Source organism: Nelumbo lutea, chromosome 7, assembly GCF_056320005.1.
Source record: "Nelumbo lutea isolate HS-2025 chromosome 7, American lotus-T2T, whole genome shotgun sequence".
Classification (NCBI taxonomy): Eukaryota; Viridiplantae; Streptophyta; class Magnoliopsida; order Proteales; family Nelumbonaceae; genus Nelumbo; species Nelumbo lutea.
The window spans coordinates 51786334-51809156 of record NC_142690.1 but is presented as its reverse complement, the minus strand read 5'-3'; the positions used below and the strand labels follow the sequence as shown (position 1 = coordinate 51809156).

The window sequence follows — 22823 nt, the reverse complement described above, 5'->3', positions numbered from 1 at the left end:
CTCTACAAGATTAGACCCTAAAATTCTAAAAGAAATTTGTGAAAGATTAGCTCCCAAATGTTTAAGGAATTTCCTGAAAGATGAGCTCCCAAAATTCTAAAGAAATTTATGAAAGATTATCCCCCAAACATTTGAGAAATTTTCTAAAAGATTAGCCCCCAAAATTCTGAAGAAATTTGTGAAAGATTGTCTCCCAAATGTCCGAGGAATTTTATGAAAAATTAGCCTCCAAAGTTCTGAAGAAATGTCTAAAAGCTTAGCCCCTAAATGTCCGAGGAATTTTCTAAACGATTAACCCACATTTTGGCACCAATGGTGGTAATGGTGGTCTAACTCCAATGATCAAGAGGAAATTGGTAGTGATGTGCAGAGGTTGATGGTTCAAATAGGAGAGAGAAAAAGAGAGAAAGTCAATCTTCCCTCCCCCTTTAATGGGTGTTATCAAATAGGTTACTAATGGATCCCCATATGAGAATGGAGCCCTATTTATAGTGATTTGAAGCTCTATTTTCCAAAATCTTCTTATTCTTTGTCTTTGCCAATTTTACCCTTATGTCTAATTAATGTACATGACTTTATTCTAGAAAATTCTATTAAACTAGTACAAATAGCTTTGTTTGAGTAGGTAATTAACTTGAACCGGTCTGATCTGACGCGGGTCCATGTTGGCTCAATCAGGCCCTCATACTACAGAAATCCATTGTCTTACACCATGTATGCTAACAATCACTTTATGTCAAAATCTATCTTGTTCCTACAGCAACATCCATAACCATTTCCCCAAAAAAGCTGTATTTCTTAATCTAATATTTCCTATTTCTAGGCCTCCATCATCCCTACTTCTAGAAACCACCTCCCACTTCACTAGATGATCCTTCCTAGTGTCTCCCGGCTCCCGCAGGAAATCCCTCATAATATTCATTAAAAAAAAGCTTGCCACTTTCGCTAGTACTTTGAAGGTAGACAAAAAAATACACTAGCAAGTTGGCCAACATTAACTTAATTAGATTTATCCTACCCCCCCCACCCCAAATAAATGTAATTTCTCTTCCAATTTGCAAGTCTCTTAGTAAATCTTTCAAACACGGGATACCAAAAGGTATTTGGATTTGGATTTCCGCCCAGTAGTATTCCCAAATAATGTAATGGCCAATCCCACTTAACACCCCAAAAGCTTAGCTAAAGAATCCACCTTTTCACTAGCCTCTTTAAATTCAAAAGCTCTTCTGCTTCCCCTTCACAAAACAATATGATATCATCTGCAAACTGTAGATGTGTTTCCAAGTTGTGTCCATATTATGCTTTCCAAGTTTTTTTATCATGTTTCTTCAATAGATTGTTAATTATATGCTCTGCATCATTATAAAAGTAGCATGCCACATTATATGGTTGAATACTCAATGTAGATACATGAAATTAGATATCATATCACCTATAATAAGTGGCCTACTGTGACGCTACAAAAGAAGTCAACGCATGAGTAACAGTGGTGAGACAAGACATTATTGTAGCAACATCGAGTTCACAACACAATTCATACCCATGAGTATGCCCAATATTGTCACAACTCTCATCATAGAAAGACTTTGCAATGACGCATTCTTCTCTGTATCGTTCCAATTCTGATGCATTACATTACAACCTCCCATTGCATCATGTCCCAAATCACAAAACCTTCACAATCCTGTGTTGTGGTTTGATACCTCCTCGTTACAGCACCACAGCCTCAACCCACAAGCGTGTCTCACAACCTCACCGAGTGACCTCACTTTGTGACCTTGCCTCTCGCATGTGTGTAAGCTCTACATCCCTCACTAAATAGCATCACTCGACACTTAGACATTTTTTAGAATAACCTCTCACACAACACATGCAATTAAGTTTCTAGACACATGCAAACTCTGAGAAGAAGCGAGAACTTCAATACCAGCATAACCGTATTAACACGTTGCAAAACCCTAGCCAACTTACCTGAAGCGGGTAAGTTTTCCTCTTTTCCCCAAGGAGATATCTATAAATAGGAGATCTCCAAGGATCCTCATATGCACTCTTGCCTAAAGCCCTGCATCAGCTCTACTCTATTGAAACCCTAGCTTCCTCTCCCACTCTCAACCTCCTAGAAACCCCTCTTCATCACCATCTACCATCTTTCAGGTAAGTTTCCCAATGCCTCTCACCCTAGACCTGCACTTGGAACCCAGACAACTTAACAAGGTAAACTTTTTTTTATCAGCAACACAGAAAAGGATTCATTAAAATTAGATAAACAAGGTACAACAAGATAGTTATGGAAAGATATAGCATACTCAAGAGGACACTTTTAACTTGGAAAATTACAAGTGAGCCCAATACATAGATTGTCTCTGAACCCTTGCTTAGCTAACCCATCTCCCAAATGGTTTGCAGATCTTCTCACCCAGTTGACTTGAATCATCATTTCTTTAGATAGCCATTTGAATCTTCTATAATCATTCCTTAAGTTCCAAATTATTCGTTCTCCCTTTTAAAACCAAATCACAACTGTTCTTGAGTCCCCTTCAATAATCAACCTTTCAATACCCAATTCTTTTGCTTTCTCCACCCCATAAACTGCTTCCAAAAATTCTGAACTGAATACATCACCTTGCCCAATTGGACCCGAGTACAATGAGAGTATAACTCCTTTCGCATTCCTAATTACACCACCAATGCCTAATAGACCCAGATTACCCACACAACTATCATCAAAATTTATCTTCTTCCATCCACAACTTGGTGGGTTCCATTGCACACAGACCTTTTGTCTTCTAGAGGAAGAGTTGGCCATTGCAACCAAAGATCCGAAAAAATCATCAACCTAAAACTCAGAAGAGAGATTCAAGATTCTCACCTAGTATTCCACTCTTGAGGTAATTACCTCTATCAAAGCTTTCTTGCTTCTCTCTTTTCCTTCGAAAATCCTTAAATTTCTTTCTTCCCATACCGACCATACCACTGCTGCCCTCATACATCTTCTACCCTCCTCTTAGAACATCTAAAGGCAGACAGGCTAAACAACCCATCCAAGCTGATAGGAGGTGTCCACCTGCACCCAAAAAGAGAAGAAAACCAATCCCAATTGCAGCCAACAAAAGGACAAGAGATAAAGAGATCAAGAGCAGTCTCACCATTCAACTTACATAAAAAACACCAGCTAGAGGACAAGCACTGATTAGGTCTTTTCCTTTGGATCGTGTCACAAGTGTTAATACAACCATGAAGCACTTCCCAACAAAAGGCACTAACTTTTGTTGGATAGGGGGACTCCAAATTTCCTTAACAGCGAAAGAAGGAGACGGTTAAGTGGTTACAAGGGAATTGAATAAAGACTTACAAGAAAAAAGCCCTGCAGCATTAGAAACCCACACCCTAGTATCCAACTCATCTTCCCCTAGAACTACTAAGTTTAACAAGCATAGCAAATTTGACACACTGGATATTTCAGACTCTCTAAGATTCCTAGTGAGCCCAAGGTTCTGATTAAGCCCTGAGGAGGAAGAATGCTGGGAAATGAAACTGGCGGAATTACAAGGTCATTACCCATGTTGGTCCATCCATCTTGGATCTTGAGAATGGTAGACCGGATACAGTCCTAACCTTTGGAATTTTTTTCACAAAACGACCACTCTCAGACTCAAACCCATGTCCTCACACTTGCCAGCCCAAGATTTTATCACTACAACAAGCAATGGCCCCTAAAATTGGTTATATACATATTGTAAAAAAATGAAATAATTCAGATCATTTGCTGATTTAAATTGAGAAAAAATTCAGTAACAGGAAGCTGACATCCAGTTCATGATGTTGAACTTTTATACACATCAGGGCACATTACTAAGCTAGGGTTTTTTCGGTAAAGCTTCCTTTTTAAAAGACATTTAAAATCCCTCAATATTATCTGGCATAACAAAGCATCATCTTGAACAGCTTGAGCCTAATCACCAATTAAGCAACTCAGACAGACAAATGGCATAACTACATGTGCTCTTGAGTTTCTACTTCAAAATATCAAAGTTATCTATCATGCAGCATCATAATTATATGCTAAGTAACTGAAATGAGTGTTAGAGTTCCTGCCCAATTATATGCTAAGCAACGCTTTGTCCGTGTATGCCTTGAAGCACAATCTCACTGATGGTTTTGAAATGAAACATATTTATATGATTTTTTTTATAAATAAACATATTTATATGATTCAGCATATTAGATTATGTCTAACTTGAGAACTATGTGCTTAAGCTTTCAGAGGCTCAAGAACCTAAATCTTATCGATTCAACTTCCTAGTTTGTGTCTACCACAACAATTGTCTTTAAACTTTGATATGCTTAAATGCTTAGTCCTTACCAGTTGTTGGTCCTTTTACAGAATCTCCTTCCACAGTAGTCCCATCTAAGCAAAATCTAAGTGCCCTGACTGCCTCAACTCTCTCATTCCAAGCGTTCCACAAGCTGTTACCAGGAGCAACCAATGTCTGCAAACCACCATCATCTGACCTCTTTGCTGTATCCTTAGTAGGTATTGCCTTTGCCAATGCTACGCCAGAACTTTTAGTAGCCTCAGTGGGTGGTGCACTAGATGGTGTTTGGGCAGGGTCACTCTTATCTCGTTGAGTACCAAGATGATGACTAGTAGCCAAGTCTGGCGTTGGACGTTTCTGCTGCTCCAATTTTTCTTGTCCCCGCCTTTTTAGTACCTCTAGCAATCCAGGCTTCATCTTCGCCACTATCTCAGCCTGCGCTTCTGCAATCTCTTCAGCTGACATCTGTTGCAACCTGGCACGATTCTCGGCATCAATTTGACTCTCAAGAGACGCATATCCTTCTCCAGCATCAACTCTGTCGAACTTGAGGTCTTGACAATGGGTTCCTTCATCTTTAGCGTGCTCAGCCACAGCCAAAGAACCCGATGCATCTTTTTCCACATTCCCAGGAACCTTCACACTATAATCATCAGCTTTAACCTCTCCATTTTCAGAACGAGTCTCACTTGGACCCTTATCAGCTTCACCATTCGCCTTTATAGAGCCAAATGCATCAGAATTATCTAACTTACTACTTTGGCGTGAAGTTACATCTGTTTCAATCTCTCCACTTTTGATCCGACCCTCGTTTGAACTCTTACGAGATAGTCCATTCACTTCTTTAGACGCAAAAGCATCAGAACTATACAAACCATTTCCCTTTTTTGCATTTTCTGATTCTTCTTCACCCTTTTGTCTTCCATCGTCCGCCATTGCCAGATTATCCGTTTTCTTCACCTGGGGTACACTAGAACCATCACCTTCTTGAACCAGTTCTCTCCACCTGCTAAAGTCCAAACCCTTTTTGGGTTTCTTCTCAATTGGATTAGCAAAGGCCGCTATAGGATCAAGGTCAGTATCATCTTTATCTTCGTTCTCATCGTCTTCTTCATCATTCTTCTCATTAGTTACCGGATTCCAATGCTATCGAAATCATAAAAGAAATCAGCAAAGGTGGAATGAACTGCATGCCCTAGTTGAAGCTAAATTTGCCTTTCAAAACAATAAAGAACGAAACTAAATTTAAAAAGAAAATAACAAAAAATAATGCTTACAGGACCATGAGAACGGTGGCGAGCAACGGGGAAAGGGAGAACGGTGGGGCGAGGGAGAGAAGATGGCTTGAGGGAGTTTCCAGAGGGGGTGGAGGAGAGACCCTTCTCGACTATTCGGCCGACGAGGTTTGAAGCATCAGCTTCTACCTCTATTTTACTCTTCGGGGTGCCTGGAAGGTTTCGAGGAGATGGTGTAACTTGCTTTATGCCGCTGCTGCGAATGCTGCTGCTGTTGTTGCTGCTCTGCTTTTTCATTGTTTACTTAACTTGATCGAAGAAGTGAGTTCCTTTCTCTATTGTTTGAGGATGGAAGGGATCACGGAGAAGAGGAAGCTCTCTCCTACTAGAGAAAAATAGTAGTTTTAAGTTGGATTCTGAATTTGGAAATTGGGGAATATAAGAGGAGTGGAAGTAGAGTCTGCGAGAGAGTAAAAACGAAATGATTCGAAAACAAATGAAGGTAGGGCCGTCAACGGGTTGGGTCTGGAGTGGAACCAGCTGGAACCGGAACCGACCCGATATGGGTCTGTATTTTTTACCCGGAACCGAATAGATCGGCTCTCGGGGCACTTGGGTATGACCGGATAGGCCCAATTATAATAAATAAAAGATAAATATTTATGTTTACTATATATTAAATATTCTATATATAACGGTTCGGGTCTGAATCGATTTGGGACTAGGTGGAATCGGTTCCAAATCAATAATAATCGGGACCCTGTATTAGGACTTAATATCGACCCACTGGTTCCAGTTCACAAAACCAGAACCGACCCAATTGGTTCAGGTCCATCGAGTCGGACCCGACCCATTGACAACCTTAAATTAAGGAATAACTAGCAGAATCATGGACCTGCCGTGTTATTTTGGGTCAAAAACTCATGTTTGACCTACACTTGGGTTGGACATGTGATAGTTCAAGCCTGACATAACTATATGGGTCATGTCGGGCTTGGGGTTTCAAGTCTACGAGGCAGGTAGGTACATCCCGCATTGTCGTGTTGTGTTGCCCGTGGCCCATTTTATTGATGACTTTTGGAAATATAAATTGATAATAACGCCCCCAACAACTATATAATAGCTAGTTTAGGGGGTATTTAGGTAAAGTGATATATAACTTTAAAATAATCAAAATACCCCTGTTAATAACTAAAAAATGGTTAATTTTTAGGGTATTTTGGGGAATTAAATTATTTTCAATTCCTATAAATAGCTTTATCCTCCACCATTCTCATCTCACCAATTCTCATACTCTCTTATACTCTCTTAAATCTCAATTTCTCATACATCATACATAATCATAATATGACATATACTCTCATACTCTCTATACTCTCCAATTATCAACTTGATTCAAGTTTCAACAAGAGGAAGGCTTGCTTGGGTATCTCAAGTTAGCAATTTGGGAAACTTTGAGGCTTCAACTATTGAAATGAAGTTGAGATTCTAAACCAATAATTCGGTCAAGTACAATTAAATTAATTTTTATTTTTTTATAATTAAAAAAATGTCTGGCCCCTCCTTTTTCTCTCGACACCAATTCCCCAATGTGGTTAATGTCGACAATATCAATATTTAGTCACAATTAGACCTATTCATGGGTCGGGTCGGGCTTTCCCTCTGTATTAACAGATTTTTGTAAGGCCCAAGCCCGGCCCGACCATCGGGCCTACAACTTGGGCTCAAGCCCGAAATTTAGCCCATGTTGTTACTACTGCTGAAGCGGTTGAATAGAGAGAGAGTGAGTGAGAGAGAAATTATAAAGAAAAATAAAAAAAATGTATATATTAAATTATAAATATATATTTCAATAAATATTGTGTTATTTATATATTTTATATAATATATAAAATACATATTATGTATTTTATAAAATATATAATGCTGAGTCGGGCCGGGCCAGGCTCGAGTCGGGCTTTTTTGACAAATCCCGAGCCCGACCCGTAACACAGTCGGGCTTACTGTGTAGGTCCGAGGTCAGACCCATGGGCCTAATTACATGACCAAGCCCGACTGGGGTGCGGGTCGGGCCATTGGGCTACCTGGCCCATGAACAGGTCTAGTCGCAATATGATAGTGTTAGCGCCAATATGGGTGTTGCTAATATTGCCGACGTTCCCACCCCTAGTACTGCTACTAGAGGTTGGAGAAATAAAAAGGAGAACACTAGGTTGATTAGTCCGGCTTGAACAATATTTAAAATATAGGAGGTTGAAGGGAAGGGAAAGAGGGTTGTTTATCAAAAATGTAGGTTTGGCTTTAGCTACAGTAGTGGTGGTACTGGCCACTTGGGTAGATATTTGAGACGCTATATGATGAAAGGAGAAGAAGAAGAAGAAAGAAACATCACAAGAACAAATAGGAAGTGAGATTTTTAGTACTTTTAAATATTCTCAAGAAAAAATGAGGCAAGAGTTAACAAAATATATTATGCATGATGAACATCCATTTTTATTAGTTGAATATACTAAATTTGAAAAAAAAAATTACATAGATTTGTAAATTAGAACATATGCTTTAAAAAAAAATTATTCATATAAACAAAATTTAATTTCTATGTTATCAAATCTTAATTCTAAAATTGCAATTACTTATGATATTTAGACATTTAGATTTAATATAAGTTATATTTGTATTATCGGCTATTTTATTGATGAAAAATGGTTTTACATAAAAGAATTTTAAGTCTTATTAGGCTTGAATGGCCACATATTGGCCTAACTATTGTTGCAAGTATTTTAAATACTTTACATATTTATGAACTTGAATATAAATTTTTTTCCATTAGTTTTGATAATGGTAATAATAATGATTCAACAATAAATATCTTAAAGTCTTAATTAAAACCATGTTTAGATGGTAAATTATTTCATATTAAATATGCATGTCAGATTTTAAATTTATGTATTCAAGATGCTTTAAATATTATTTCTTATCATATTTCTAAAATTAGAAATTGTATAATATATATTAAATCAAGAAAACAAGAATTTAAATATTTATATCAAAACTATGGTTTAAAATATAAACATTTTGTATTAGATGTTCAACATATATTGAATTATACCTATTCTATGTTAGAAAGTTGTGTTGCTTACAAACAAATTTTTACTATTTTTTATGATGCAAAAATGCCACATGATATGATTTTGAGAAAGATTGGGAAATGACAATTTGTATAAAAGATTTTTTTACAATTTTTTTTATGCAATTAATGAATTTTTGGGTGTTTATTACTTGACTAGTCGTCTTTTAGTTAATCAGTTATTTATGATTAGTGAATGTATTGCAAAATATAGGTAAATTCACAATTTCTTCCATTTATTGCTTTGATATTTTAGCCTGGTGGAGACTAAAGAGGACATGAAAAAACTATCCAATCATACGAACATCCTTCTTACTGATTCTTGATTGTCATGCATCAGTTGTTTATTTTTAGATCATCTTCTTGAATTGAATCTTGAATTAAACATCAAACCCTAAACCCATTCGAACCAGATTGGACCAAACTAGTTGGACCAAATATGTGGTTCGATAGGGGGTTGTTCTCAGCCCTAAAATTTTCTATATGGGCCGACGGATTGATGGTTAATTGCAAGATGCAATTCGGTCCACATCTGTAAAACCTAGTTTTAATCTGTTAAAACTGCTTTAGCCCAATTCAGCATAAATGCTATATGGGCCAAACTGCTCTTCAACCCATATACTTAGATAATATTTATTGGTAATATTATGAAAATAAATGGGTTTTATAGTTATTTAATTGATTGGATCAATTATGGATCTCATGCATGTGATGTCGAGATGTGTGATGTGCTACGTTCATGGGCCATAAGCACTTGGCCCATGCTGATTCGATAGTGGCTCTTACGCACACCATGGCTAAATGCACATCATTGCCATGGTGTCCTTAAGATCATTGGATGATCTCCCTGCGTGGTGGACCCTACATCAGCTTCCTCCCCAAAAGGAACTGTGCGGAACCCTAGCCGTTTAGGGCCCATCTAAATCTGGTTTTATAAAAGCCAGTGGGAGTCACTTTGGTTTGACCTAAATTAGATCTAGGGAGATTTTCGATCCCTCCATTAAACATAAGTGAATGTGATGGAGAATTTCATATGATGAATTCTCTAAAGGCTTTCCATCATTAGTATGAAGGTTAGTTGTATTGGTGGGTGGGGATGCACCATAAAATTGGGTTGTCCATCTATTAATGCAGTTGGCTGGATTGCTTCAAGAGATGATAGGGGCATCATAGACCGATGTGGGAGGAGCCTATCCTAAAATGGAATATTCTCTCACTGTACCTTGGCATTTACGAATATGATGGGTGAGTACTTACTAGACAAAAATGTTTAACCTAAAATGGCTATGAACCTTGTTTGACAGAGGCCAAAGGAAAAGCTCATAAGATGAGTGAATGAGATCCTTCAGAGAAGGTGGTAGGGTTTTGCAGCTGAAACAATTGGTTCCATGCAACTTATGTGGTTTTCCACAAGTCTAGAGACACAACTTGTCCATCATTGAGATTGGAGGGAATCTTAGAGATGCCCAAAATAGAAATGGAACATAGATTAAAAGCCCTTTCTATGTGATGGCATGAATCAATTAGGTTGTGGACTTACAAATCTGCCTTGCCTTTACCAGAAATGGCAAACGGAAACTTCACCAAATTGTTGGATGATAACAAACTCAAGGGCCCTAATTATGCTGTCTGGTTCTGAAACCTTATGTTGGTTCTGACATTCGAGAAATTGGACAAAATTGCTAAGAACCCTGCTTCGGATCATCCGGGTGACAGGGCTTCTGAGGCTATAGAAGAGAGTATCAAGAATGGGAAGAGAAAAACTCTTTTGCCAGGTGTTATTTTATAGCCTCTTTAGACAATCCGATACAACGATAATTCTATAAGATCAAAGTGTCCAAAGATATATTGGATAGTCTAAAGACTATGTATGAAGAACAGAACCGTTCTACTCAACAAAATGTCTTAAAATTGTTTATGACCACATAGATGACCAAGAACCAACAGGTTCATGACCATTGTTTGAAGATGATGGGTTACATCAATGAACTAGAGGTTCTCGGGTCAGGGCTAGATCATGACATCCATGAAACTCAGGAGTTCATATCCTTCCATTGCATCGGCGAGCTAGTTGATCCTCAGCAAAGAGAAGCTATCCTTTGGACAAACTTTGTTTAGGTCAGTGAAGTCGATGCAAATCCTTCACTTTTCGTTGGCCTTCTTTACCATCACCACGTTGGCCAGCCAGTCGAGGTATTTCACTTCATGGATAAAGTCAACGCCGAGCAACTTTTGAACTTTGTCAGTGATCACTTGCCACTATTCTGCAGTGAAGCTCCTCTTCTTATTCCTGATGGGATGGTAACATGGGTTGGTGTTCAGGTAGTGGGTGATGACCTCGGGATCGATCCTTGGCATGTTCGTCGCTGACCAAGCGAACACGTTGGTGTGATCCTTCAACAGTTGTACTAGCTCTTCTCGAAGATGATTTCCTAAGAGAGAGCCGAACTGGACTATCTTCTCGGGGTCTTCCTCACTAAGCGACAACTAGACGAGGTCTTTGATAGGTTGGGCATGCTGCATCTTCACTTCGTCCCGCAGATCATACGCTTCGGCCATCAGCATCTCTACGATTGGGTGCGGTCCTCGGTAGGAGGTCAAATAGCATTGTCGTGTGATTCTATGGTCTTTACATGCTACTCCCATGCTGTATTGGGTTGGGAATTTCAAGGCGAGGTGGAAGGTGGAGACTGAGTCCTACAGAGCATTGAGGGATGGCCTACCATAGTCGTTTCCGTGATATCACCATCTTCGACTAGAAGGGGAAGGGTTATCCTCCTGATCAGCATAAGGGACTCCCTAGAGAAGCCCATCAAGGGAGTGTTGATAGGGACGAGGCAATCACTGCCGATGCTAAGCTTTTCAAACGTGTCTTCGAAGAGGACATCCGTTGAGATGCTTGTGTTGACTAAGATACACCACACTTTGAAGTTGGCTATCTCAGCCGTGATCACCAAGGCATCATCGTGTGGGGCCTGAACCCACTGGAGGTCATCCTCTATAAAGGTGATTGGATCTTCCCGCCTCTTCTTCTGTTCGCGGTCATTGATCTTGATCAACCACTCATACTTCTTGCACCCCGATCTTCTCTCTCCTCTAGCAGTGATTCCTCTTGATATCACATGGATAACACTAGCGAGAGGAGCTTGGGGTGGTGGCCGAGCTTCTAGGCACGACTCTTCCTATGTCAGCTTCTCACTCTTGTCGATGAACCCACCGAGGTACTCGCGCCTGATCAAGCCCTTGGTGTGGTTGCGGAGGTCGAAGCAGTTGTCTGTGTCGTGGCTGTGGTCCTTGTGGAACTTGTAGTATTTGTTGCAGTTCCTCTTGTTGCCCTATGTCTTCATTTTCTCGGACCACCGGACATAGTTGTAGTTACGAATCTGCATTAGGACTTCAGACCGTAGTGTGTTCAGTGACGTGAAGTTCCTATAGGTTAGAGGGGGCATCCTTAGTCTGCGATTGGACCAATGATCTTTTCTTTTATGATTCTGGTCTGACTTCTCTGCCTTAGGCTCCTCCGTGTCCCTTCTCTTCTTATCAGGCCTTTCCTCTTCTTCCCTCAGTTGTGCCTGGGCTTCCTCTGTGTTGATGTACTTTTGGGCATTCTTCATAAGTGTGACTATAGTCTGAGGAGGGTTCTTGGAGATGGAGAAGTTGAGGGGCGAAGGGTAGAGTCCGTGCTGTATAGTTGTGATAGCTATAGATTGGTTTAGGTTTTGGACTTGTAGCGCTTCGGTGTTGAATGTTGCCAAGTAGTCTTTGAGAGATTCTCCCTTTTTTTTACCACACCTACATGAGGATGGCCAAAGTCTTCCAATGTTTTTGGCTGGCTATGAATTGTGCAAAAAATTGGTCCTCTTGCTGCTTCCACGACATGATGGAGTGCTGGGAAAGGGATGAGTACCATGTCAATGCCAGTCCTTTGAGTGTGGAGTGAGAGCTTTGCACATCAACCCCTCTGACGCACCATGTAGAATTAACTGGGCCTTGAGGGCTTCGAGTTGGTTGTCGGGGTCGGTGCTTTTGTCATATTTGTCGAGTTGCAGTGCCCACCATCCTATGGGGGAGGGGGGAGCTCGTCAATGATCTCTTTGATGAAAGGCGACTCTTTGATGGGCGTGCTGTCTAGTTGCATGGGCTGGTCCATGGATGGTGCCACACTCCTCTATGCTTGGTTGTGCTCTAGCTCGGTTAAATGCCGTTGGAGCTCTCGAATCTCCATATCGCTGTCATCTGGTACAACAACGTGCATGGCTCTTTCTTTGTTGGACAATGCTGGGCGGTCCTTAACAAAATTGGACTCGGCGTAGAGATCACCTAGGGCAATGTCCGCTTGCTGAGCCTTTCTTGGGCTGGTACCTGCGTAGTTTGGTGTGTCCTATTGCGGTTGTGGGGTTCACGAGACTGGGCAGAAGAGGCGGATCTTCTTGCGGTATCTTGCTTTTCTTGGTCAGAACATGCTCTCTTCTTGTCTGACCGACGTGTTTTGGGGTCCTTGAGGAAAGGATCAGCCTTCGTACGCAACAGGATAGGAGGGGAAGGTCTGAGTGGGCGGTGCTGTAGACCCCAACAATTGCATCATTGCCAAGATTTGGTCAACCTTTTCTTGCATCGCCTGGAATTGAATGGGGTCGACCATGGATGGTTGCAGTTGTTGGGTTTCCTAGCGCGGAGGGCACGACGACGGGATTCCCGAGATGGGGATCAATTGGTTGAATGCTCATAGTGGTTTTTTGGCATCTTGACAGATTCTTGATTGCACGGGGAGAAAGATTTAGGGAAGGCTTTTTGTGCATTTCACATAAACGACACCAATCTGATGTTGCTCGATCCTAGGTAGTGCAAGAACCGAGGTCATAGCCAGATAGTCCTTGCTAGCTAGGTTGAGCCGATGTGGAAGGACGAAGCTACGCACCAAGATTTGCAAACACAAAGATAGTCAAAGGCCCGAGGAGTTATCCCTGGGTAGCTACTCCGACGCTCAAGTTAGTAGATGGTAGTAGAGAATCGGGTTGAGCAATTAGAGAAAAATGCTGGTTCGAGTAGTATAACAATATGGGTGCTAGAATTTGGAATCCCTTACCTTGAGTGGAGGTACCATTTTATAGCCGAGGGTCCATGTCCTAATCGGACTAGGCTTCCGAGGTTGTCAGGATGAGGTTAGTTGTCGAGGTCTTTGGGATGAGTCCTAATCCTCAATGGAGTTATTCCCATCTGCTCTCCTGTCCTGGCTATGCTTATCTATATGACGTGGAATCTTCGTGGCTGGGGGGATAAGGTGCAGACCACTGAGACAGTGCAGTGCTGATGTGGTCACGATGATTGGGCAGCCATGTGGCACCTGAAGCCAGCTCGACCATGACCCAAACAACATGGGTGTTGTTCCTTCTTCCTTTAACATGCTTTGGCAACGTACTCCTATTTAGTATATTAAATTGAATTGCCATGGTACTACATGAAATATTAAGGCGATTGATAGCTTGGTTTCTAGAGGTCAGCATGGTTCATTAATCATTGCTCATTTCGTGGCTTTTCCAATTTTCTCTCCACTGGAGATTGAGGTTCTAGCTTTAAAGGAAAGCCCTAAACTAGTTTTGGATCTCCATTTTCACCATATTATCTTTGAGGGTGATGTTCTTACTGTTATAAACTCCCTCTTGGAGGTCTTAAAGGATACTCCTTGGCGTATAAAACTTATGTTGTTGATTGTAGGGCTTTGTTAAATCGAATTCCCCATAGTTCAATGTAGTTCATCAAAAGATTTGAGAACCCTTTTGTGCACTTACTAGCTAGAAAGGCGTTAACTCTTTCATTGTTCCATTCCTAGTCGTTTGTTCTAGAATTTTTTGTGTCATGCAGTCCTTAATTAATGATTGTATATTGTATTTTGTATAAAATAAACAGTTTTAACATAAGTTTGGATGACTAATAAAAATTGTATGGTATATTAAACCGAATGGATTGGATCTCATTTATAAGTTAATGAGGTAGTGTTTACTTAAAATCGAGATGTTTTTATGTTAGATATACGAGGAATGAAAGTAGTATGATGAACAAATAGAGTCTAAATTACTGAAGGTTTTAAATGTTTGGCAATATCTTTTTCTTTAAAAGTTTCTCCATCTTCTTTAATCTCTATCAATCTTAAACTTTTTTTGTTTTTGTTTTATGTCCTTTGTAGAGTCAACATTTCTTGTCTAATTCAATCTCAAACTATCCATTTTAATCATATCAATTACTATAAATTTGTTAGAGCAATGGCCTATGTTTCCTTCTTTATCGGCCTAAATAATGAAAAAGTAAACATTTCCTTTTAGCTCTTTTAGATTTCATAATTCTTATTAACTTGACAATTTTTTCTAAAAGATGATATAATTTATGTTGGGTGCTACTTATATTGTATTAGTAATATTTTGTGTCAAATTTGTATTACTATAAATTTTGATATTTCACATCTAACAATTTCAGTAATTGGTCAAAATTTGTATTACTATAATTTTGACGTGTTCAAAAGTGTCACATTAGTCAATTTTTTATTTGTTTTAGTTTTGAAACAAAAAAAAAATCAAAAATATTTTTAACTATTTCTTGGGACTTAAAAATGAAAAAACACTATTTTTTTGAAAAAAAAAAGAATGCTGTTTTAGTGTCAACCCGCGAACCGTTTCTCTGGTAAAATAGTTCAATAATTCAATGACTTGGGTCTGTGGTTTTTTAACTAAATCAATGGATTTTTGTAAAAAAAAGTAGGTTGGGTGACTAACGGGTTCTCAGGTCAAACAATTTCACTACTAGGGTCAAAAACGTTTTTAAAAACTTGAGCATAATAAGCTGAATTATTTAAATTTTGAAATTTAAATTGTGTATTATTAATTATGGGCAAAATCTATGGTGCATCCAGTGGACTATGCAACAAAATACGTGGACAAGTGGTATCTTTGAATCACATTTTGTTAAATGTGAATGTATATCTTGTTAAACTTGAGTGTACATTTTGTGAAAAGTGAACTAATGAAAAGTAAGACACCTTTAGCACGATTAGTTGATAGAAAAACTTGGTGTATGTAAGAAACTTTACGTCGAAGGAGGATGATTTTCTTCTGTATCTCTTTTAGCGAACGATCACAAGATATATATACAGAGTTAGAGTTAGAGTTAACTCCTAAATGAAGATGGAAACCAAACCCAAAAACAACTAAAATACATACAGGATAAGGCTACGCTAAGATAAGGTTTATACAAGATAAGGCTCAATACCCCCCTCAAGTTGGTGCATGTAAATGGGAAATGCCCAACTTGGCAAGAAGATGTTCGAATTGTGGCTTGTCAAGGGCATTTGTAAATATATCAGCAAGTTGCTCGGAAGTCCGGACGTAGGAGGGTTGTATATTCTCATTCTGGATTTCACCACAGACAAAGTAATAGTCTACTTCAATGTGTTTAGTCCTCTCATGGAAGACCGGATTCGTAGCAATATGCAAAGTTGCTTGACTATCACATTATAATCGCATAGGGTTAGGATGACCAACACCTAAGGAATGCAACAACCCTTTTAACCATTTCAATTCACATGCAGTTGTTGCTATAGACTTGTATTCTACCTCAGTCGATGATCTGGACACTGTATGTTGCTTCTTTGTCTTCCACGAGATGGGTGTTTGTCCCAATAAAACAAAGTATCCGGTGAGAGAGCGTCATGTCAGTGGACAACCGGCCCAGTCAAAATCACAGTAAGCATACAATCGAAGATCACTATCAGTTGGAAGGAAGATTCCCTGTCCTGGGTTACCTTTCAAATGTCGCACCACATGTAAAGCCGCCTCCCAGTGTTCTTCACGAGGGGTCTGTATAAATTGAGCGAGCACATGCACACAATAGAACAACTCAGGACGGGTAATGGTCAAGTAAATCAAACAACCCACTAACCTCTTGTAACTCTTCGGCTTTATCATCATAGGACCATCTGCAAGAGCTAATTTATGATATTGTTCTAGGAGAAGCCCAGCTGGCTTAGCTCCTAACAATCCAGTTTCTGATAGGATATCCAAAACATACTTCCGCTAACAAAGAAAAATACCTTCTTGGCTTTTGGCGACCTTTGCTCCTAAAAAATATTTCAAAGCTCCCAAGTCCTTCATGTGGAAGCATTGGCTCAGATACTTCTTGAATTTCCAAATGGCATTGCCGTTATTTCTGGAGATGACAAGATCGTCCACGTAAACTAAAATATTTAACTATTCCTGCTTACATCGAAGTGTAAACAAAGAGTAATCAGATTGCGACTAGGTAAAACCATACTGTTTCAGGGCTGTCGTTAGTTTAGCAAACCAACAACGAGGGGCATGTTTCAAACCATAAAGCGACTTATGCAGTTTGCACACCTTTCCAAGCAATCTTGAAGCAAACCCAAGAGGCATCTTCATATAGACTTCTTCTTGTAGATCTCCATGAAGAAATGCGTTCTGCACATCCATCTGATGCAGTTCCCAATTTTTAGCCGCAGCAACTGCAAGGAATGTACGAACTGTAACCATATTTTCCACAGGCGCAAACGTTTCATTGTAGTCTATCCCTTCAACCTGTTTGCTTCCGAATATTACTAAATGCGCCTTGTACCGTTCTATTGTGCCATTAAGTTGTACTTTATCTTGTAGATCCATTTACTTCCGAGAGCCTTTTTCCCTAGTGGCAAGTCCTCCACTGTCTAGGTTCTATTATTTTCTAAAGCTTCAATTTCCTTTCTCATTGCTTCTCTCCAACGAGAGTCCTTGACAACCTCTAAATAACAGTGTGGCTCATGACTAGATGTGACAACTGCTAAGAAAGAGCGATGTCGCAAAGAAAATTTATCACAATTCACATAATGTGTTATAGGATAGGGAGTACCTGAGGAGTGAGATTGGCGAGATGAACTGGCAGAAGGGCTCAGACTTTGGTTGGAACACCAAGTTGTGTGTATGACGCAATCCTTGAGACGAGTGGAAGGATGCTTCACTCTATGACCTTGTCTAAGTTGCTAATTCCCTGCATTCGTTTCTACCATAGAACCCCCCTTACATCATGCTCCACTTCATTATTTTCACACCTGTCGCCTATACTATCACCCCTTCCTCTTATACTTTCACTATCTTCTTCATCATACACTTCAGTCTCCACCTGGTTATAATCAAGATCGTCATCATTGTGTTTGACTTGTTTTTCTTCAACAGTATACGGAAACTCAGTTTCTGAAAACACCACATCCCTAGAAACAAAGTATTCATTTCTCTCCAAGTCATAAACTCTCTACCCCTTCTTGCCAAACTTGTCCCTGGTACAATTCAGGCTTCGCGCATAACACAAACACCCAAATGTTCATATATGTTTGTAGCTAGGTTTCTGCCCATACAACATCTCATATGATGATTTTCCCAAAAGAAGAGTGGAGGGGGTCCTGTTGGTCAAATAACCAGCCGTCATAACACACTCTCCCCAAAACTCAATAGGGAGATTAGCTTGAAATCTAAGGGCTCTAGCAACATTCAGTATATGTCTATGCTTTCTCTCAACACGTCCATTCTGTGCAGCGTTTCAACACATGAGGTCTGATGTATTATACCTTGCTCAGAAAAATATTCCTTCAAGCAAGTAAATTCAGTACCATTGTCACTTCTAACTATCCTTACCAATTTATCATATTGGCGTTTAACCATAGTGAAGAAGTTCCGCAACGTTTTGCCCACTTCACTTTTGTCATCAAGTAAGAAAATCCAAACAGCTCTTAAGAAGTCATCAACAATAGTAAAAAAATACATGGCACCACAAGACGCACGTATAGAGTACGGACCCCATAAATCACAATGAATCAAATCGAAAGTTCCTTTAGCATTATTTTCACTAGAATCGAACGTACCTCTTGCCTGTTTGGCTTTTGAACAAACACCACAAATCATGTTTCCACTACCATATCTAATGTTCAAATCAGGAAGAAATTTAATTACTTTTTCAGAGGGATGACCCATTCTCTTGTGCCATAACTGTGAAGCTTCAACCTTTGCCTTGTGAACCTTGCGTGAGCACACACCTTTGAAGTAGTAGAGCCCTTTGCGTAGTTCACCCACACCAATCACCATCATCGAAGTGCGGTCCTATACAACACAAGACTTATTAGTGAATTGGATATTACAATTTGACTCCTCTAATAATTGCGACACAGATATCAGGTTACAATTCAAACGAGGAACATAAAGTACATTAATAAGCTTCATGTGTTTGTTTAAAATGACTGCCCCTTTCTTTATTGCCATGACACGCTTTTCATCGGGCAATCCAACCTGACAACCAGTCACAATCTCGGGATCATGCAAGTGATTCAGGTTCCCGGTCATATGGTGTGAAGCTCTTGTATTAGTTATCCAATTCATACCTGTCAACTTCTCATTTGTGCTGGGTTTGCAAGAATTCAAGAGATTAAGAAAAGTGGACCACTATTCATTAGTCAATCCACCGAATTCTGTGCAATTTCCCTCTGTTGCGTGGATTGGTTCAGAGGTTTGCCCTACCGCTTGTGCAACATTTGCTCTCTGTACGCCTCCACGTCCACGATCAGTTTTGCCGTGTGTTCCTCGGCCTCGTGCTTTCCCACTTCCAGTAGATATCGGCCGGTCTCCCCACCAGTCTGGGTAGCCGATGAGCTGAAAGCAACTCTCAGCCTCATGCCCTGTTCGTTCGTAGTTTGTGCACACTCTAGATTTTTCTTTTTGTGTCGTATCCCGTTCTTTTTATTCCACCTTGTGCATGCGCAGCAAAGCTCATTGCCTCCATTTTTTCTTCTTTGCCGCATGTCATGATTCTCAGGTGCTCCTCTTGTATCACCATGGCATAGGCTTTGTTCAAGTTTGGCAGCGGATCGGTGCCTAGAATATTGGAATGCACTGTTCCATATACTGCGTCATCCAAGCCCATCAGAAATTGATGGACTCTTTCTTCTTCTCATCTCTTCTCTAGCTTCGCAGCGATGTTGCAGTTGCAGCCTGCACAAACTAATGTTAGAATTTGTTCGTAATTAGCAAGCTCTTCACATATTTGTTTCTGTTTGCCATAATATGTCACGATTGGAAGACCGACCTGTTTGTTGTTCGCGAGATCTGCCTTGAGTTGCTGAATTCTTGGCTCATTGCCTACTGAAAATCGTTCTTTGATGTCATCCCACAGGTCCTTCACAGCCTCCATATACGTGATTGTAGAACGCAGGCTCGGTTCTATCATGTTGAGGATCCATGAAACCAGCATCGAATTTACAGTCCACCAGTCTTCCAATTTCGGTGAATCATCTGCAGGCTGAGATATAGTCCCTTCGAGAAATCCAATCTTCTTCTTGGCTCGGAGTGCCATCCGCATTGCTTGAGCCCATTCTTCGTAATTATCTCCTTTCAATTGAACTTGGGTAATTATATTATCCGGGTTGTCGTTGGCAGTCAGGTAGTACGGTGAGACTACCTTTCTGCTTCCACCCTCACCTTCATTCTTCTTCTCTCTTCCATCTGCCATTATCGATCAACCAAAGCTTGAAGATATTCCGATCGGGTTGTAAAGCACAGTAAGCCGTTAAAATCGATGAGCAACCAATATTCTCACCGGCTCAAGAGAGTGTCTCGTCGATCCTATTTAAGACTCCGGCGGGTGCAACAGTGTCAGTGACAGAGCCACCTCAATAGAGTGTCTCGTCGATCCTGTTTAAGACTCCGGTGGGTGCAACAGCGTCAGTGACAGAGCCACCACCTCTGGGACTAGCAGGGTTGAAGAGGTTTGCGTTAGGTTAGAGATCCGAAACGTGGGTCGCTGATGACCTGGATAAATCGTTCGGTCGTGAGAGTATACGGCAACGACAAAACCTAGACCAACCCAAGGCTCGATTGCCGTCGAAAGCGAGGGGTTGCGGAACCCGCTTCTGTCTGATAATTGTGCTGATTACGCGGCAGCAGCGTCGGATGAAAACCTGGCTTTGATACCATGAGAAACTTCAGGTCGAAGGAGAAAGATTTTCTTCTGTATCTCTTTTAGCGAACGATCACAATATATATATATATATATATAGAGTTAGAGTTAGAGTTAACTACTAAACGAAGATGGAAACCAAACCCAGAAACAAGTAAAGATAAGGCTACGCTAATATAAGGTTTATACAAGATAAGGCTCAATAGTATGTATACACAAAGTGAAGAAGCACGATTTGTATATGTGCATGACACTTCCTCTACACTCTATGCCATTTCTCCCCTTTTCTTTTGTACCATAGTTGATAGAAAAACAAAGGAAAGATATTTGCTTGTGATCGTTTTCATTTTTCTGTAGCACTACTTCGTTGAGGTCCTCTTCAAGTTAGAATATCCTCTCCACTTGTTATATGTTACTAATGACAAATTAAACCTGCGCGATGCATAGAAAATGACTTCAGAGAATGACAAAAGAAATAGAACATTAAGGTTACACTTGTACTCTATTTTTGTAAGAGATGGAAGGTGTTGTTAGTAAAATTTTAAGGCAATCAAAATGCAGGGCACTAAGTTGTCCAGCATTGTGTGTATTGATAGTAAGGTTTGCTGAAAGGTGCAATTGAAAATGGGTCAAATTTCTGAAGTGAGAGTGAACATAAAGATTTATTCGTGTAAAGTATGTTGGTGAAGTCACTTTACAGCCTATGCATCTATTTGATAAGTAGGTCACAACAAAAGCTGAGCCTATATCTCCTACAAGTAAAAACTACATACAAATAGCATCCCACCGCACATTGAGTATGATAAATTTGTGAAGAGATGGTTGGATTCCCATGCTTTCACAATGAGTGCAGAGTTTTACTTATAAGGAATTTGGTCATGAAGAGCCTTAATACATCTTTCTTAAATAAAAAAATCACAAAATCCAAAGGTGTAAGGAAGCAAAAGAGATCAGGTGGACAACTGCATTTTTAGAATATAGTAATAGATAATAAGAGACCCATGTGATGCACTGTTAAAATATGCCCATCTTCTATAGGGGAGCGGTTATTACATTATGTTTGTTAATATGAAGCTAAGGAAACTAAATTGGTTGTGGCCTTGTGGTGAATTTAAATAACCCCATTTTTATGTATTTTCAAAATTATTTTAAAAATTAAAAAATTCACAAATTTCTGAGAGAATTAGTAAACGATGTGAAAAAGGAAAAAGCAACACAACAACAATTGCATCTCTAAGTATATATAGTATAGAATATTAAGACATTTTTTGCCATAAAAAAGCTTCAAACACCATCTTGGAATTAAAGTGTCCCCTTTCAAACCAGGGCTTTGGCTTTGCAAGGTATGGGTAGAGCCAACCCCACACAAAGTCTGAAAAAGTCCATTTACAACAAGGCCTTTACTTGCTGCAATGGTAAGATCTTTGAAACGCGGTTTGACTCTCAATGGACCCATTTTTTTCTTTTTTTTTAAATATAATATGATAAAAATGGACACATTCAGTTATCAGTCATTTTCTTCTTTTTTTTTTTTTGATATAAATCAGAAATGCAAAACAGGAACTATATACAACGGAGGTAGTCCATCCCCAAATGTCAGCATGAAAAAGACACTTAAAAAAAAAAGCAATTTAAAAATTGAACTACGAATTGAATGAACACAATTAACAAACCAATCAGTAACTCGGGGTGAACAAGCTTCCTTCCTTGGTCCTTAGTCCGGGGTGAACCGCCATGATTTCACTTCACCGTTTGACAGCGCTACTCCAAGTTTCCAACAGAATAACTGATTTGTCCTCCTTCATCTCAACAGGACCCTCCCAACCGAGATGAACACCACACTCCCTCGGCGCTTCCCTGTTTTTCTCCGTGGCTTCCTCTACCTACTGGGCACAGCCCCACACCCACTTTTCTCCAACCAATCAACGTAAACATAACCAGAATAGTGTCCAGTCCACTCTTTTCTGACTCTGCCGCTGCGTATCGTACTAGTCTCTCGTATTTTTCTCCTCCAAATTCTCCATTTTCTAAATGGAGTATTTTCCTTCGTCTCCACGCATACTGTCCTTGGCTAACAATTCCGCTCTTTTCTCAGGGACCCAGCTTTCGTAAATTAACCAGAGCTTTCCCGATTCTTCTTTTCATTCCTTAGTACTTATTATCTCT

At 39.8% G+C, this 22823-nt stretch overlaps 2 protein-coding genes and 1 long non-coding RNA gene across 3 annotated transcripts in view; all 3 read right to left on the bottom strand.

Annotated features, from left to right (window-relative positions):
* IYO (RPAP1-like, carboxy-terminal protein) overlaps positions 1 to 5993 on the bottom strand; it is a 53644-nt gene extending 47651 nt beyond the window's left edge. Inside the window, exons 1-2 of the mRNA XM_088956369.1 lie at positions 5594 to 5993; positions 4364 to 5462 (exon numbers count right to left, since the gene is read on the bottom strand). Coding sequence (XP_088812495.1) covers positions 4364 to 5462; positions 5594 to 5848 — 1354 coding nt within the window. The 5' untranslated portion in view covers positions 5849 to 5993. The remainder of the gene's footprint in view (positions 1 to 4363; positions 5463 to 5593) is intronic.
* A 13659-nt stretch (positions 5994 to 19652) lies between these two features.
* LOC148846376 (uncharacterized) lies at positions 19653 to 20210 on the bottom strand. Its single transcript, XM_088955965.1, has one exon. The coding sequence runs from the start codon at positions 20208 to 20210 to the stop codon at positions 19653 to 19655; it is 558 nt and encodes a 185-aa protein (XP_088812091.1).
* A 611-nt stretch (positions 20211 to 20821) lies between these two features.
* Positions 20822 to 22690, bottom strand: LOC148846375 (uncharacterized). The gene is made up of 2 exons (XR_016102557.1): positions 22331 to 22690; positions 20822 to 21089 (listed from the first exon to the last, which is right to left on the bottom strand). It is a non-coding gene; the product is annotated as an uncharacterized LOC148846375 (long non-coding RNA).
* Between the last annotated feature and the right edge of the window lie 133 nt (positions 22691 to 22823).

Excerpts from the sequence above, each read along its gene's own strand:
- LOC148846376 (XM_088955965.1), bottom strand. The coding sequence starts at position 20,210 with ATGGCAGATGGAAGAGAGAAGAAGAATGAAGGTGAGGGTGGAAGCAGA.